The following is a 13,839-nucleotide window of genomic DNA, read 5'->3' on the forward strand; positions in this document are numbered from 1 at the left end:
GCTGCAGACAATGAGATTATGGTATGTTGAGGGCTCAACACCCAGTGAACACGCTGCAAACCGAGGCTGTGTTTGACTCTGCTGGCTAATTAGTGCGATTACTGCACAGCTGGATTGGCCAGACATTTTACTGAGTTTTATCAAAAGGATCACTCACTCGATGAAGGCTTTGTCCCGACAACTTCTGCTTCAGCAGAGACTCTCTATTTTAGGACTTCAGGACTCTGTCTGGGGAGTAGCCATCTAAATTTAAAAGAGTGGGAAAACTGAAGCAGCCTTTTTAGACAAAATGTTCCTCTTTTTGTTTTGTCTACAAATGTAAAAAAAAAAAAAAAACGTTGAAAATCCAGCAGCTTTCCAGCAGTTTTTTTTTTGCCCTCTAGAAGTCATCAGATTCACAACATAGTTTTCAAACTACGTTTTAATTGATTGATAATAAAGTGTTTTATCAAATATAGATCAACTAGTCGTTTAGTGGAGTAATTATTGCAGCACAAAAGTTAATAGTGTCCTTTTGACCTCTCCACCTGAAGTCATTCTCACTGCCAGTTTTCTCCTTCCTAACATTAGCTTTTTAATTACATCTGCCTTCTCTCCATCTTCTGCCTTTTCTGCTTTTCTTGACCTCTCCTTGAACATTTGACCTCTCTCTCCCCTCTCTAGCACTCTCTGCCTTTTCACCTCTCTTCACCCCATCTTTCACATCGACCCGCTGCATTCTCTTTCCTTCTCTGATCATCCCTTTCTCCCTTCTGCAGCAGCCCGTCAGACCAGCACAGTTCATCCAAGCCCCCGCTGAGCTCCTCGGCCATGACATCGCGCATCCTGCTGCGGCAACAGCTGATGCGGGAGCAGCTTCAGGAGCAGGAGCGGCGGGAGCAGCAGAGACAACAGGCCTCCCAGTACACACAAACTACAGCAGCCCAAACCCCTGCCATCAATGTCAGTGTCCCAGCCAGTTTACCACCCGCTGCACAGGTCCCCATGGAGGTGCTAAAGGTAAGAAAGCACAGATCAAGTTTCCGATGGTAGGGAGCAACAGAGAATATGGCAGTGTGTATTATTAGAAGGCAGTTACAGTATACGACATCTGTATAAAGTTTCCACCTCTGGAATTAAACTTTATATGTGTCATTGTTGCAGCCTGAATGGCCAGATGTATTTATAGATTTTAGTGACTCGTCCGTGAACAGTCAGGCAATCATGGTTTTACTATGACTGTGTGTAAAAAAAAAAAAAAAAAAACAGGGGAGTGAGTGAAGTGTGTTAAAATGCGTATATGGGGATTATCTTTCCTGAGAGAATTCCTCTTTAATGCATGCTGTGCTTCCAGCCGTTTGGATTTAGCCATCTTTAATCCTATTTGCTCAGCTACATTCACATCTTTTCATAGCTTTGATTCCTTGGCAGTCTGAGGGACAGGAGACTGTTAAGATTTTCTGTACGAGTAGAGACCGTAGTGTTCACATTTTAACAACGCATTTCGGTAAGTCTCTCAGTTTGTCCACAGCATGTGTTTTCAGAGGTTGTAATCTTGATGAAATATCTTTTGAAATTCATTTGACTTTAATGTACTGTAAAGTAGTGTTCTGATGATTTTGGTGTTATTGCTGTTTTGTGTGGGTTTTTTTTTTTATTATATTACCTTGACTTCGGCGGTTTCCCATATAAAGAACTGTATGGTGGTGATTTGGAAAGTTTTTTTGTGCAAACTATGAGAATTTTGTTGGTTTCTCTGACACAGCACCTAAGTGCGTTGGTTTGGTTTGGTTGGTGCTTTCTTGAAAAAATGTTTTTGCATGTTTTCGGAGATATTGTGCAGTTAGTGTAGTTAGTCATAAGGATATCTTTGTGTCTGTACATTTTTACAGTTTGCATATCTCGGGATGGGCAGTAAGCTACTGTTTTTTTCTCTGAATTCCTATTTTTAGATAAGTGTGCAATAACAGGAACAAGTTTTTCAACTGAAAAGTACATGTGCCCCTATGTGGGAATCTTTGTGCAAATATGCAATCATATTTGTGCATTTGACTTATTGTCTAGAAATTTGAAGTAAGTCTAGCTAAAAAGCCCTGTTTCTTTAGTAATGGCTGCAATCAAAGTAATAGAAACTATATCGGACGTTGCTCTGATAACATTCGCACTGTTAGGCAAAAGTTTAATCAGTTTATTTATACTGTGTCAGCAGTTTAGCTGTGGTTTTGTATTATTTCAACTATTAACCCACACTGTTAGCCGACAGCTTTATTAAGCTATTTCTGCTGTTTATCCATTATGTTTAGCTATCAGTTTCATTTGTTAACTATTTCAACTGTATGTACTTATGCAAACAGCTTTTAGCCATAATTTTACCTAGATATTTCAACCATTTGTTCCATTTTTAATTGTAGTGTATAATCTCAGAGTAGTAAAGATGCTTATAAACTGTGATTTACTGAATAATCTTTGTTGAGTTAAATCCACCCCAAACACACTTGGAGATTTCATGGTTGCTTGCCCAGCCATGTTTTCATCACCCTGGATGTGTGTGGCATGGGCTAGCAGTAAAGGACAAAAACAGTATAGCCATTGAAAACATTACCCTTCTCATGCTGTATAAACATTACTCTCTAATCTGCAGCTCTTTGAGAGACTTAGGACACCCCCTCCCCGAACCCTAACCTTGTGTACAATACATCAAGTTAGAGTAGTTTTTCTGCTACAGCTTACAGAAATTCTTCATTGACTGAAGTCCCCAAATGAAAAGGCCATTCCAGCTTGGTGCTGTTGAGCTGGGTTAACCTGCTCCCCTGTCTGTTGGTAGATTAGCAGAGTCCACACAAAGCTCAGGGGTACCAGGCAGAGCTGCTGGACCTCAAAAAGTGCAAACATTAAGCTCAGATGAGTTTATCTAAAGACTGATTGGACCCTTAATTAACCAAGTGACCTCTGACCTTTCTAGGAATAAGAAGGGGATCAGTTTGGGGCTCAAGACAAAGGCGAGCACAGCCTTACCACACACCAAACACTAATTCAGCGAAGAATGCTTGTAATTAGCCCCCAGCCCTTTCATTCCGTGGAATATTTTAGAGAAAAAGCACTGCTTTGAAATTTATGTATGATAGCTTCCTTAAAGGGTTAAAAAAAAGATTTCTGATTTTTTTTTTTCTTCAAAGGATTTATGGCGCCACAAAAAGAACAAAGTACTCTTCAACCCTCTACGATTTTTGTGGATTATACAATAGCTCGTGACCAATATGCAACAGAAAGTATACAGAAATACCACAGAGATATTTCAGTTTAATTTGGATTTGTGAATTGATGCAGCATACAACAGCATTTTGTGTTTAAGAAAAAATCTCCAGTGCTTATTTCATGAAAGTACAGCGTAAGCACATTTCTGTCTGCAGTGGACCAGCATTGCTTAATAAATGTAATCACGGCAGTTATTAGTAGCTTTCTGACCAATATGGCTTTAGATGGTGTGCTTATAAAACAAATCCACAAGATCATAGTGTATTTTTTAACAATTCCTGCTAATTCCAACCCAAGTGTTGTCACTTAAAGACACAAGTTTTTTTTTTTTTTTAATTTGGGAATAACTTAGGGTTTTGTGTGACAGCATTACAATAGTACAGAGGAAAGACCAAAATTGCTCTCATGTTACTGCTCACATTAGCATCACAGTTGCTGTCTGCAAATTCTGTAGAGCACATTAGCAGCTTAACTGTGAGACAAAGTGGCCTATTCTTCTAGTCTGCATAGCAAATGGGGGCAGTCTTGTTAATATATCCTGGTAGGACCATCATGGAATGCCTGTAGCATGCAAGTCAAAAAATACAAATCAGTGTTTGTCATTCTGCAATAACCCTGGGTCCTCTCTTAGTACAGCAGGACGCTTTGTGCTTGTTTCTGCAGCGTTTCTGACTCTTTGGGGGTTATGTTGCTCATGCCCTTGGGCCTGTTGGTGGCTAAAAACAAGCTGATAAACAACAAGCTTTCTTGTTTTCCATGGCTGCAGATGCCAAGAGTTAGAAGTTGATGTGACATTTCCAAACTGTATTTAAGAAAGACTTTTAAGTGAAGCTGTAAAAAGTAAAGTTCAAATGCTGGCTGCTGGCACTAAGATTTTTCTATAATCAATTTTTTGCCTGCTGGGCTTTTACAGAAACTGACAAACGAATGATTAGTTTTAGATATGTGCAACAGCATCTGTTGAATCTGTTCTGAATCACTGTTGGACATCACATACATACGTACATGCAGTAACAAAGGTCTACAGGACCTTTGTTACTGCACATATGTTCCTTTAATGGTATAAGCACACCATTAAAGTATCCCTTTTCACCTTATAAACAAATGATTCCTCACTCCTAAAATTATTTCAACCTAACAGCAGGAGCTTTATGTCTTGACAAGGCCTGGATGCTCCAGCCTGAGGTCTGCAAACCTTCAGGGGCTCCAGTGAAGTCATTCACGGCAGTGAGATCATCTAATTATGTGTGATAATTTAGAAAATCCCTGAGGACAAAACAAGCTAGAAAAAGTCCTCATGCTCATTTCAGTGTAAAGACACAACAAACAGATTTCAGCCTGCTAAATATATTGTTGTTGCAGATGGCCCGCATCCAATAGTCACCAATAATTGATAATTATTTATCAGTTATTCATTCAGTGGATATATTTTAGTAAAAAAAAAAAAAAAAAGTCAGCATTCTAGGTTCACATCTTAAAATGGCTTTTTTTTTTACTAACAAGAAGTTCAAATACACGTGTTTACTATCACATAGACAAAGAAAAGCAGCAAGTCCTCCCTCTCTGAGCTCCACTCCACTTGAATATAGAAACTGCCCAAAAATTAAATTGTCAGAATAGGCTTTTTTTTTATGATTAGCACTTCCATTGATCAGCCAGTCATTTTGGTTAACCTTAACCCTGCAGTGTGCAACTCTAGCACAAATTAATCCAGACTTGTAAAGCTGGAAACCTGAAGCCAAGTGTTACATGTGCTGTATTAAAGGGTGTATGCAGTTGTGCTTGTAGTTTTAATTAGGGCACCTTTATACTTTGTCTTGTGCACATAATGCCCTGAATGCCCTCTTTGTTTCTATATTAGAACTGTGTGTGTGTGTGTGTGTGTGTGTGTGTGTGTGTGTGTGTGTGTGTGTGTGTGTGTGTGTGTGTGTGTGTGTGTGTGTGTGTGTGTGTGTGTGTGTGAGACAGAGAGAGAGGGTGGCATGGGGCTCCTGCAGTAATCCCTTATACAGATTTTTTGTTTCTATCTTTAGACAGTGCCAGCTATCAGTTCTGTGGATGTGTTAAAATGCATGAGACAAGGACAGAGGATTGGTTAACACGTACATGGGTATTTTTTTAGTAGTGTTTGGAAAAATCACAATCACACAATCACTGTGTTTTAAACAAATCTCTGTGTGCATGAAAATACAAAAACATAGTGCTGCCAAGAGCATGCGAACCTAACAGACGGTGATATAACCCCAACCCAAAAGCCTTGTTGGCAAATAAGAAGCACTGACACTGTGAGTTTTCTGTCTAAACATCAACACTGCAAATGATATTTATAAAGTTTTTCCATGGAGGTTTTTCAAAGGATCACATTTTAGTAACTTAAAACTGTGTTTGAATGTGGACATAAGGACGAAAAGCCTAGAAAGGCCAAAAATACCCATGTACATGGGGTTTGTTATACACACACAAAAACTCGTGTTTTTATGTGTGTATAACAAACAGTCTTTCTGTAAGTTTATGTTTGCAGCAGTGGCTTACGAGCTGGAGGTCTGGACCTCCCCAGAGGGTCAAAAGGTAGAATAGGTCATTAATAGGACAGAAGAGCTATGTATTGTCTGTCATCATTGCATCTATGGTGAAAAGTTTTAACAAATATATTTAGATAATCTTGTTAACGAACTTAATTTTAAGCAAACACATGCAGAACCTATACACTGCATTTTTGGGGGGCCAAACTATAACCAAAATAAATGAATAAGAAGGAATATTTAAGTATTAGAAATGTAACTATATATTAGCATATTCCTATCCAAGTCTGCATCATCTGCCTGAAGACATACAATATGTGTTGTGTGTTTTAATAAGAGTGTGGGGGGTTGTCAGAAGTAATTCATTTCTGACCAGTTATAATATCATGATTATTATAAAGACATGCAGTATGACTCCAGTCCCCCCATGACCCTGAATTGAATAAGTGGAAGAAAATGGACGGATGGATATTATAATTTAACAGCAAATACCTCAACAGATTATCAAAAAGCAGGTCATGATTTTAACCTCAAGGTAGTTATATGAACCAAAAAGGAACCAAAAAGTTGTGCATTATTTTTTAAAGCTATAAATTTTACCTTCAGCGGCTCAGTCCAGCATTTCTGGTTTCTCCTTTACTCAGAATATATAACTATTAAAAAAAAGAAGCAAGGCCAGATCACTGTGTCCTCAACATTTGTTGCATTGATGGTGGGTACCAAGTGATGAAACTATAAATTGTTTTAATAAAAATTAAACTTTTGGGAAATTTGACAAACATTAAAACAGTTGTACCTCTAGGATTGATTATATATCTTTTCATTTATACAGTAAGCAGTATACAATATGGAATATCAGATCTGTTCTTTCTGTTTGGGGTTGACTTCACTTTCAACAAAATTTGTAATATTTAATCTGTTCAGAGATTTAAAAAAATAACTAAGATGTGGAACTTTTCAGATAAATTACTCATCAAGTGTTTATCTAATTACTACTTGAACCTCTTCTTCACTGTGCTTAGATAAGCCTTATTACTGACTCCATAGTGTAGTGGTTAACCCATTTGCCTAAGAAGCAGAAGATCACCTGTTTAGACCCAGGAGTAGACACAAATCCTGGGGAGGAAGGGCATCAAAATCTGTGCCAAATCAAATATGTGGACCCATCCACTGTGGCCACCCCCTGCAAGTAAGGGAGCATCTGAAAGAGGCTTAGATGAGAGTTACAATCAATAAATAAGGAACTATTTAATAGAGAATTATAATACCACTGGTTGTATTGTGGCACATATTGCAGATTATACTGTTTTACTCATTTGTTTTTAAAATTGATTAAGTATTAAAGTCTGTTTTAAAGCAAAATTATTTTTAAAAAAAACATGAAAATAAAATTGATGCTCAAATGTGAAATGTATATTCAAAATATGTTTTTCTTTTTCAAATTTTTGAGTTAATCAGCTACATAATAAAAATCATCATTAACTAAGTAAAGCACCTTTTAAAATGTGGCAACAAAAGTTATTTCAATATTAAAATGAACAATAGAGAAGATATTCTAAAAACTACGCTACACCCAGAATGAACCCAACTTGAATTCAGTTTCTTTGATAAATGTCATACATAATCAGTATTAACACTTTGCACGTTATTCATGCATGTATTGCAAATAATTGTGTTGCTCATTTATGGCACTGGATTAAGTTTCTCAATAGTCTGCTATCCATTCAGTCCATTATCACAGTCAATGCTTCTGTGGTTTTGAAGTTGAGTCATTTCATCATCTATTTGAGTAAGTGGCTTAAAACCAATTATAGAAAAAAATTATAGATTTTCAGTTATTATTTGCATAACAATACACTAATAGTGAGGACAGTGTAAAGAATGGGATGTTATTAGTGACCAGCACTAATGAACCTCATTCTTTTGCCCAAAGTGTGATGTCATTCTTGTTCATGAGTCATTGATGCAGTGTAATTGTGACCCCCCTCTGTGGTGTCACAACCTTGTGAGGACGATTTACAGCCCACGGTGATTTCAGTCATAGCTGCAGGATACATGAAGTGTGACTAGATAATGTGACTGAGCTCATTTAAGTAAACCTAGCTATAGTCTCAATATTTAATAGCCACATGCTGTATAGTATGTTAATGTGGCTCACATGAGTATACCCCAAAGGCTCTGAAGGTGCTTCTGATAAGAACAATTACAGAGAGACAATAAGACTGATAACCTAACACCTGTAAATATCATTTAATGCAATTCAGTCCAACAACTCTGACATGTTTTACCTTCCAGAGTTTATTGGATTAAAATGTGCAAATCGGGTTATATGTAAGATTGTACTGCTTTGTGATATTTATCTTGAAAGGTGCTTTACTTAATTTACTGCACTGGACTGCATTAGATTAAGAGCTATGTCTATTTTTCCTTCTAATTTACATGCATGAGTGTTTTACTAAAACATATACATGATCTACATATGATCTCTATGACAGTGCCAGATAAAACCTGAAAACTACAGGAATCAAAATTTTGTATTGGATTAAAATAAACAGTATGTGTTCATTGAGTGCATATTTAATAAGAATACTTGTTATGCACTATAAAGCAGAAATGAGATCACAGGAATGACAACAAAATTTAACCATAGTGCACATAAATTCCAAATCATTTTAAATAAAAATATACATCTGACACACTGCAAACCTGCACACAAGAATGAATATCACTCTTGTATTTGGAATCAATTTCACTGAATAATATCTATACTCCATAGTAGTCAGTCTCAAAATTTCATGAAATTATTTGCTGTTGGAGTCAGCTACTTTTTTAATAACCTTTCAATATAATTTAAACTGTTGAGTGCAGTGTACAAACTGAAGGAGTTTTCACATAGGCGGAAAATGCCAGGGGTAGCTCAGAGTTCATTTACAGCCTGTGGCCTCCTCAGGTCTGTTAACAAACCCAGTTCTTTGGGCTTAGGCTCAACAAATCCATCTGTAAAAAAAAGAAGAAAAAAAAAAAAGATAAAGTTTTGGCATATGATATGCCTGTTCTTGCCAATTAAAAATGTCATTTAAAGACACGAGGAGATGCAAGCTGAGGATGAAATAGACTTTCTTCTTTGTGTGTGAAAACACACAGCACACGTCAGGCATCCACATGGGTTAACAAAGTGGATGGGGCAGAGTAAGCACCCCGGGCAAGATTCAGTAAAAGAGGTGCCCTTACAAAACAAAGGCTCTAACTGTTTGCATCACATCCTGACATCAACTGATACACCATAAAGTAATAAATACAAATTTTACATAAAACAACACACATTTATAAAGGCTCATTGTATTTGACAGAGATTCCCTGACATGCATAACTAATTACGTTTCTTGCCTTTTAAAAGATGGGCTGGTGTGTCTGTCGTCATATTAGCAGCCTTAGTTCTCTGGTGCGACCAAGAAGGAAACAGCTACAGCATTTGTCAGTTTAGAATAATTTTTTTTTTGTTTGTTTTTAAATTGGACGCCTAAAAAAAAAAAGGAAATGATGCTTGAGATGCTGGGATACCAAACTTGTGAGGTATGTTTAAAATTAATATCCATTGAAAGATAACGTGAGAGGATAAATTTAAATTTACTGTCTTAACAAATGTGCCTTTAACAGTTGTAATGCATTATCTACATTTAATAATAAAATATAGTGTCTAGATTTTGGAAACCACAGAATTGATTCATAATTGCATCAAATGTAAGTAAGCATTAGATGGGAAGGTTTAAATATAAACTTGGAAAGGAAAGTAGGATCGGAGCTGCTCTGCTCAATTTAAAATGTTACTGCCAGACAAACGCTGCCTCTGAAGCTTGCGTATTTGCCTGCAGAAGCTGTTCTGGATCATTAATGCCGTATGGGGATTAATGATCTACAGAAATCAAATTTATCCTTAAGCAGGGAGTGCAGAGATGAGAGTGAATGTAATTTTTGTTACTTAAAATATGTGGACTGTGACTATGGAACAGCACAAAGTAGTCAAATTGAAGAAAAATATGTAGAAAATGTTTACTTCTGAGACTCTGAGATAACGACTCCTGACAGCGTCTCAAAAGAAAAATGCATAATGCATCGTAGGATTTGAAGTCTGCGTCAAGTTTATTTTAATATTATAGTCCATGCTGTAAAATACAAAGCAAAAGCAAGACTTTGAGCTATATTTGGACTTTATTCTAATAAAAGACAACTTTGAAACAACACATATTTTTTAAAAAAAAGAAAAAAAAAAGCACTTTTTAGAAATGAGCTTCCTTCTCTCGGTGATATTTCATTTGCTGCTATGACCAAGCTGCATATTTAGATAGCTTCTCTTTCAGTATTTGGAGCATTTCTGTGGAGCCTCCTGCAACCATCAACATGCCCATTAATCTTTATTTCAGATATCTTAATTCACACATACATATTCATTTTTCTTCTCATTTTCCCTGCTCTGCTTTCCATACATAGGTGCAGACTCACTTGGAGAACCCAACCAAGTACCACATCCAGCGCTCCCAGCAGCAGCAGGTGAAGCGGTACCTGGGAAAGCTTGGTTCTCAGGCGTTGAGCTTGCCCTGCCCCAACCAGTCCTCTGACCACGGGGGCATGCCGCCAGGGCCAGGCAACAGTGCCCCCAACAGCCCTATGGCCTTATTGACCCTCAACTCTAACTGCGAGAAAGAGGTGAGGTTTCATTTCAGTTGTTTGTTTATATGTTGTTTTTATTTTCTTTATTAATCATTTGTAAATGATTAATAATGCTTGTAAATGATTTAATTAATCAATACTAATCAAGACTTATTTGTATGTTGTTTTGTTTTAGATGGATGATGTCATTGATGACATTATTAGTCTGGAGTCCAGTTACACTGATGATATCCTTGGCCTGATGGACCCAGGACTTCAGATGCCAAACACGGTATGTGTGCTTGTGATTTATCCTCACAGTCACCAGTACATTCAAATCAGCCAGTTTACGGCATGGCTGCATTTCATTTGATGTGTCTTTGGGTAAAACAAAAGCAAATTCTATGATGCCAGGTTTCAACCTTTGTGTTATGCTTTGGCCTTGTAATTTATCTCTGTTGTGCTGCTAGGAAAATCTCAAATCTAAAATGGTTTGAAATACTTTTACATTTTGGGGGCTGCTTCCTGTACCAGCATGAAGCCAAGGAAGCCAAGAAATAGACGCATTGTCTATTTTAGACGGACTGTGTTAACTTGTGAGCTTTAGAAAAATAGAGCTTCATGTGTAACTGACATTTATAATGCACACTAATATTTCTCACTGTTTCAACTCTCCATTCTTTTTTGCTGTGGTGATCAGCACTATATTTACTCTCCAGTGTCTTTTGTTGTATCCCCTTAGATCCCTGTGCCTGCTAACCTCATGGACATGTATGGCAATCAGGGTATGCCCCAGCAAGGTCTGCCCATCAGCAACTCCTGCCCTGCCAACCTGCCCAACATCAAAAGGGAATACTCTGGTAAGCATCAGTCACAGAAATAGACATGAAAAGAAATCTGTGAAGTGCTTACTGATATTTGAGCTGTGTCAATTAAGCATATCTATTCAGCTTCTGTATCACATGGACAACAATAATTATCTGACAGTATATGCAAAGTTCTGCTCTCCAGGCCTTTGCACAGCCCCTTATGTAGCATTTTATATTTAGTCCAGCTTTTGTAATCCTCCTCTATATGGGGCTGTTGATTCTACATCAGTTTTTTTTTGTACTGTATTGCATTTCAGTTCTTTGCATCTTGATAACAACATTATCACTCATGTAGTTTCACAATCCCCGGCCATCATGCATATGCTGGACAAGTCAGGATCCTGTGGCAAATTTGACACCTATCAAAGGCCTGAAGGGTTCCCTGTGGGTACGTCTGATTGCTTTGCTCTAAAATATAGAAAATAGCTGCTGGACATTTTGGCTTCGTGCTCTGTTGAGTTTGTTGATCAATCAAAACGTTCCTTTCAGAAGCTGAGGTAAGAGCCATGGCAAAGGAAAGGCAGAAGAAGGACAACCATAATTTGAGTGAGTGAGAATACTTAAATGTGGTTTTGGTTGCCATTGTGTTAATTGTCATATTACATTTTCATTAGCAAATTCCTGTTATCATTTATGCATTTTCCTTTCTGTTTTTGTTCTTCAGTTGAGAGACGACGACGGTTTAATATCAATGATCGAATTAAGGAGTTGGGCACTTTAATTCCAAAATCAAACGACCCGTAAGTTACTTACTATATTCACTCTATATTCTTATATTAACTCTTCTAAAAATACATGTAATGGCAACCACAAGCGTCCAGCCAATCTAAGTTGAGATTATTAACCCTGTGTTCAAGAGTGGTGGACAGATTTGCTGATTATGAAACAATAAAAGGACATGATTTGTATTTTAATTGCATTTTTCAAGGTGGTCATACTCCCCTATACATTGAAAGAGTTTTCAGCTACCTAAAGAAAGAGGCGGATTCTTGACTTGCACATAAAAAATAGAAGAAATGTCCTGTGCAAAACCTGTTAAGTGCAAAATCCCTTCTTTGTTTAACTATTTCTTTTTGGATGGTAGCATTGTCTGAGAATGGAGGGAGATTTTGTACAGAAAATATTTGATTTTTTTTGTTGTTGTTGCTTTGGTTTTTTGCTTATTGTTCAATCCTCATATTAGCTTCAGCTGGACTTTAAAAAACATTTTTTTGTGGACTTTATTCCCCATTTTTTGCCTTGAAATGATAAACTTAAGAAAACTGGACCCATTCTTTATTCACTTAATAGACAGTATTTAATTATACAAATTATACAGTTATACAAATCTCTTGGTTTGGGCAAATGTTTAGTCACAGAAAGGTTTAAAGGTTATAAGGTATAAGGTGTAAATGTAGTATGAGGCTTATGATAACACAGTCAAATTCCACTTTTAAGCATACTCTTCGCTCATCCCACTTGCCCTTTGACCTTGCCTGTGGGTCTGAGAAGATCCCAGCAATTGCTTTTGTTATGTCTATTCAGCCCCGGTTATTTTTGATTAAATCCAGCTGGTTCCATCACCCACACACACTTCCATAATCACAAATTCAAAGACTGATTTTCACCAGTAGACCTGATTTAAACGAGTACACATTATGAAAAAGTAAGCACGCATGTTCTTTTCTAGCATTAGAAATTGTTATTCATCATCTTTGAGGCATCAAGACCACTTCTAACTTAACCAACTCCTCTCGGCTTAACTGTGGAGAAATGAGAGCCTCGGGAGGCATGTTTCCTATAAAGTCAAGCAAAGATCAATATTTGCTACTGTAAAACATATGCTGCAACATACTTTTTTTTTTTTTCAAGGAGCCCAGGGTCTTCCTTGTGACTGCTTGTGATCCAGGCTACCTCTTGGGCATAAATGTCCAGTGTAGCAATCATTTCTGTAAAGAACTCTGTGACCTCCACAGTAGCTCTGGTCCTTTTTCCCTCCATATTATTCTCATATTATAACTTAGCAGATTAAGTCTCTTGAACATAAGTAGAAATCAACTTTTTTCATATTACCAGTGGTGTCAGTTTTAATGTTTATTAATGGAGTTTTATTAATGCAGTTTAGACTGCTGACATTTAAACTTTTGGATGTAAAAATAATGGATCCTTTTAAATTTCAGAGACATGCGCTGGAACAAAGGCACCATCCTAAAGGCATCAGTGGACTACATCAGGAAGCTGCAGCGGGAACAACAGAGGGCCAAGGAACTGGAGAATCGTCAGAAGAAGCTTGAGCATGCCAACCGGCATCTGATGTTGAGAATACAGGTAAAGACTTGAAGACAAGTCAATCAAAAAACAAAGACATAAAAGGTGCCTCTACTAATGCTGGAAGAAATTAATGCACTTTTATGAAATATGCAAAGCTTAAGGGAAGATGAACAAAGGCACAGATTCACACTGCAAAGGCCATGTGTGTAATGACGAAGCCAGCTGTTTAGACCATTATCTTGGGGGAAAAAACGATCATAAGACAAGAGGAGTCTGGCTCAACGGACATTGAGTGCTTTGTGGTTAATTGGAGGAGT

The 13,839-nt window shown here is 37.3% G+C and overlaps 1 protein-coding gene across 2 annotated transcripts in view; it reads left to right on the plus strand.

Moving 5' to 3' along the window:
* Window positions 1-13,839, plus strand: part of mitfb (melanocyte inducing transcription factor b) — a 28,818-nt gene that overhangs the window by 10,399 nt on the left and 4,580 nt on the right. Inside the window, exons 2-9 of one of the 2 annotated variants that reach the window (XM_030733422.1) lie at window positions 759-999; window positions 10,245-10,460; window positions 10,600-10,695; window positions 11,146-11,263; window positions 11,568-11,660; window positions 11,762-11,818; window positions 11,937-12,012; window positions 13,432-13,579. In XM_030733422.1, coding sequence (XP_030589282.1) covers window positions 759-999; window positions 10,245-10,460; window positions 10,600-10,695; window positions 11,146-11,263; window positions 11,568-11,660; window positions 11,762-11,818; window positions 11,937-12,012; window positions 13,432-13,579 — 1,045 coding nt within the window. The remainder of the gene's footprint in view (window positions 1-758; window positions 1,000-10,244; window positions 10,461-10,599; window positions 10,696-11,145; window positions 11,264-11,567; window positions 11,661-11,761; window positions 11,819-11,936; window positions 12,013-13,431; window positions 13,580-13,839) is intronic. The other variant, XM_030733423.1, reaches the window with a different exon arrangement.

This window comes from Archocentrus centrarchus, chromosome 7 (assembly GCF_007364275.1).
Source record: "Archocentrus centrarchus isolate MPI-CPG fArcCen1 chromosome 7, fArcCen1, whole genome shotgun sequence".
NCBI classification, from domain to species: Eukaryota; Metazoa; Chordata; class Actinopteri; order Cichliformes; family Cichlidae; genus Archocentrus; species Archocentrus centrarchus.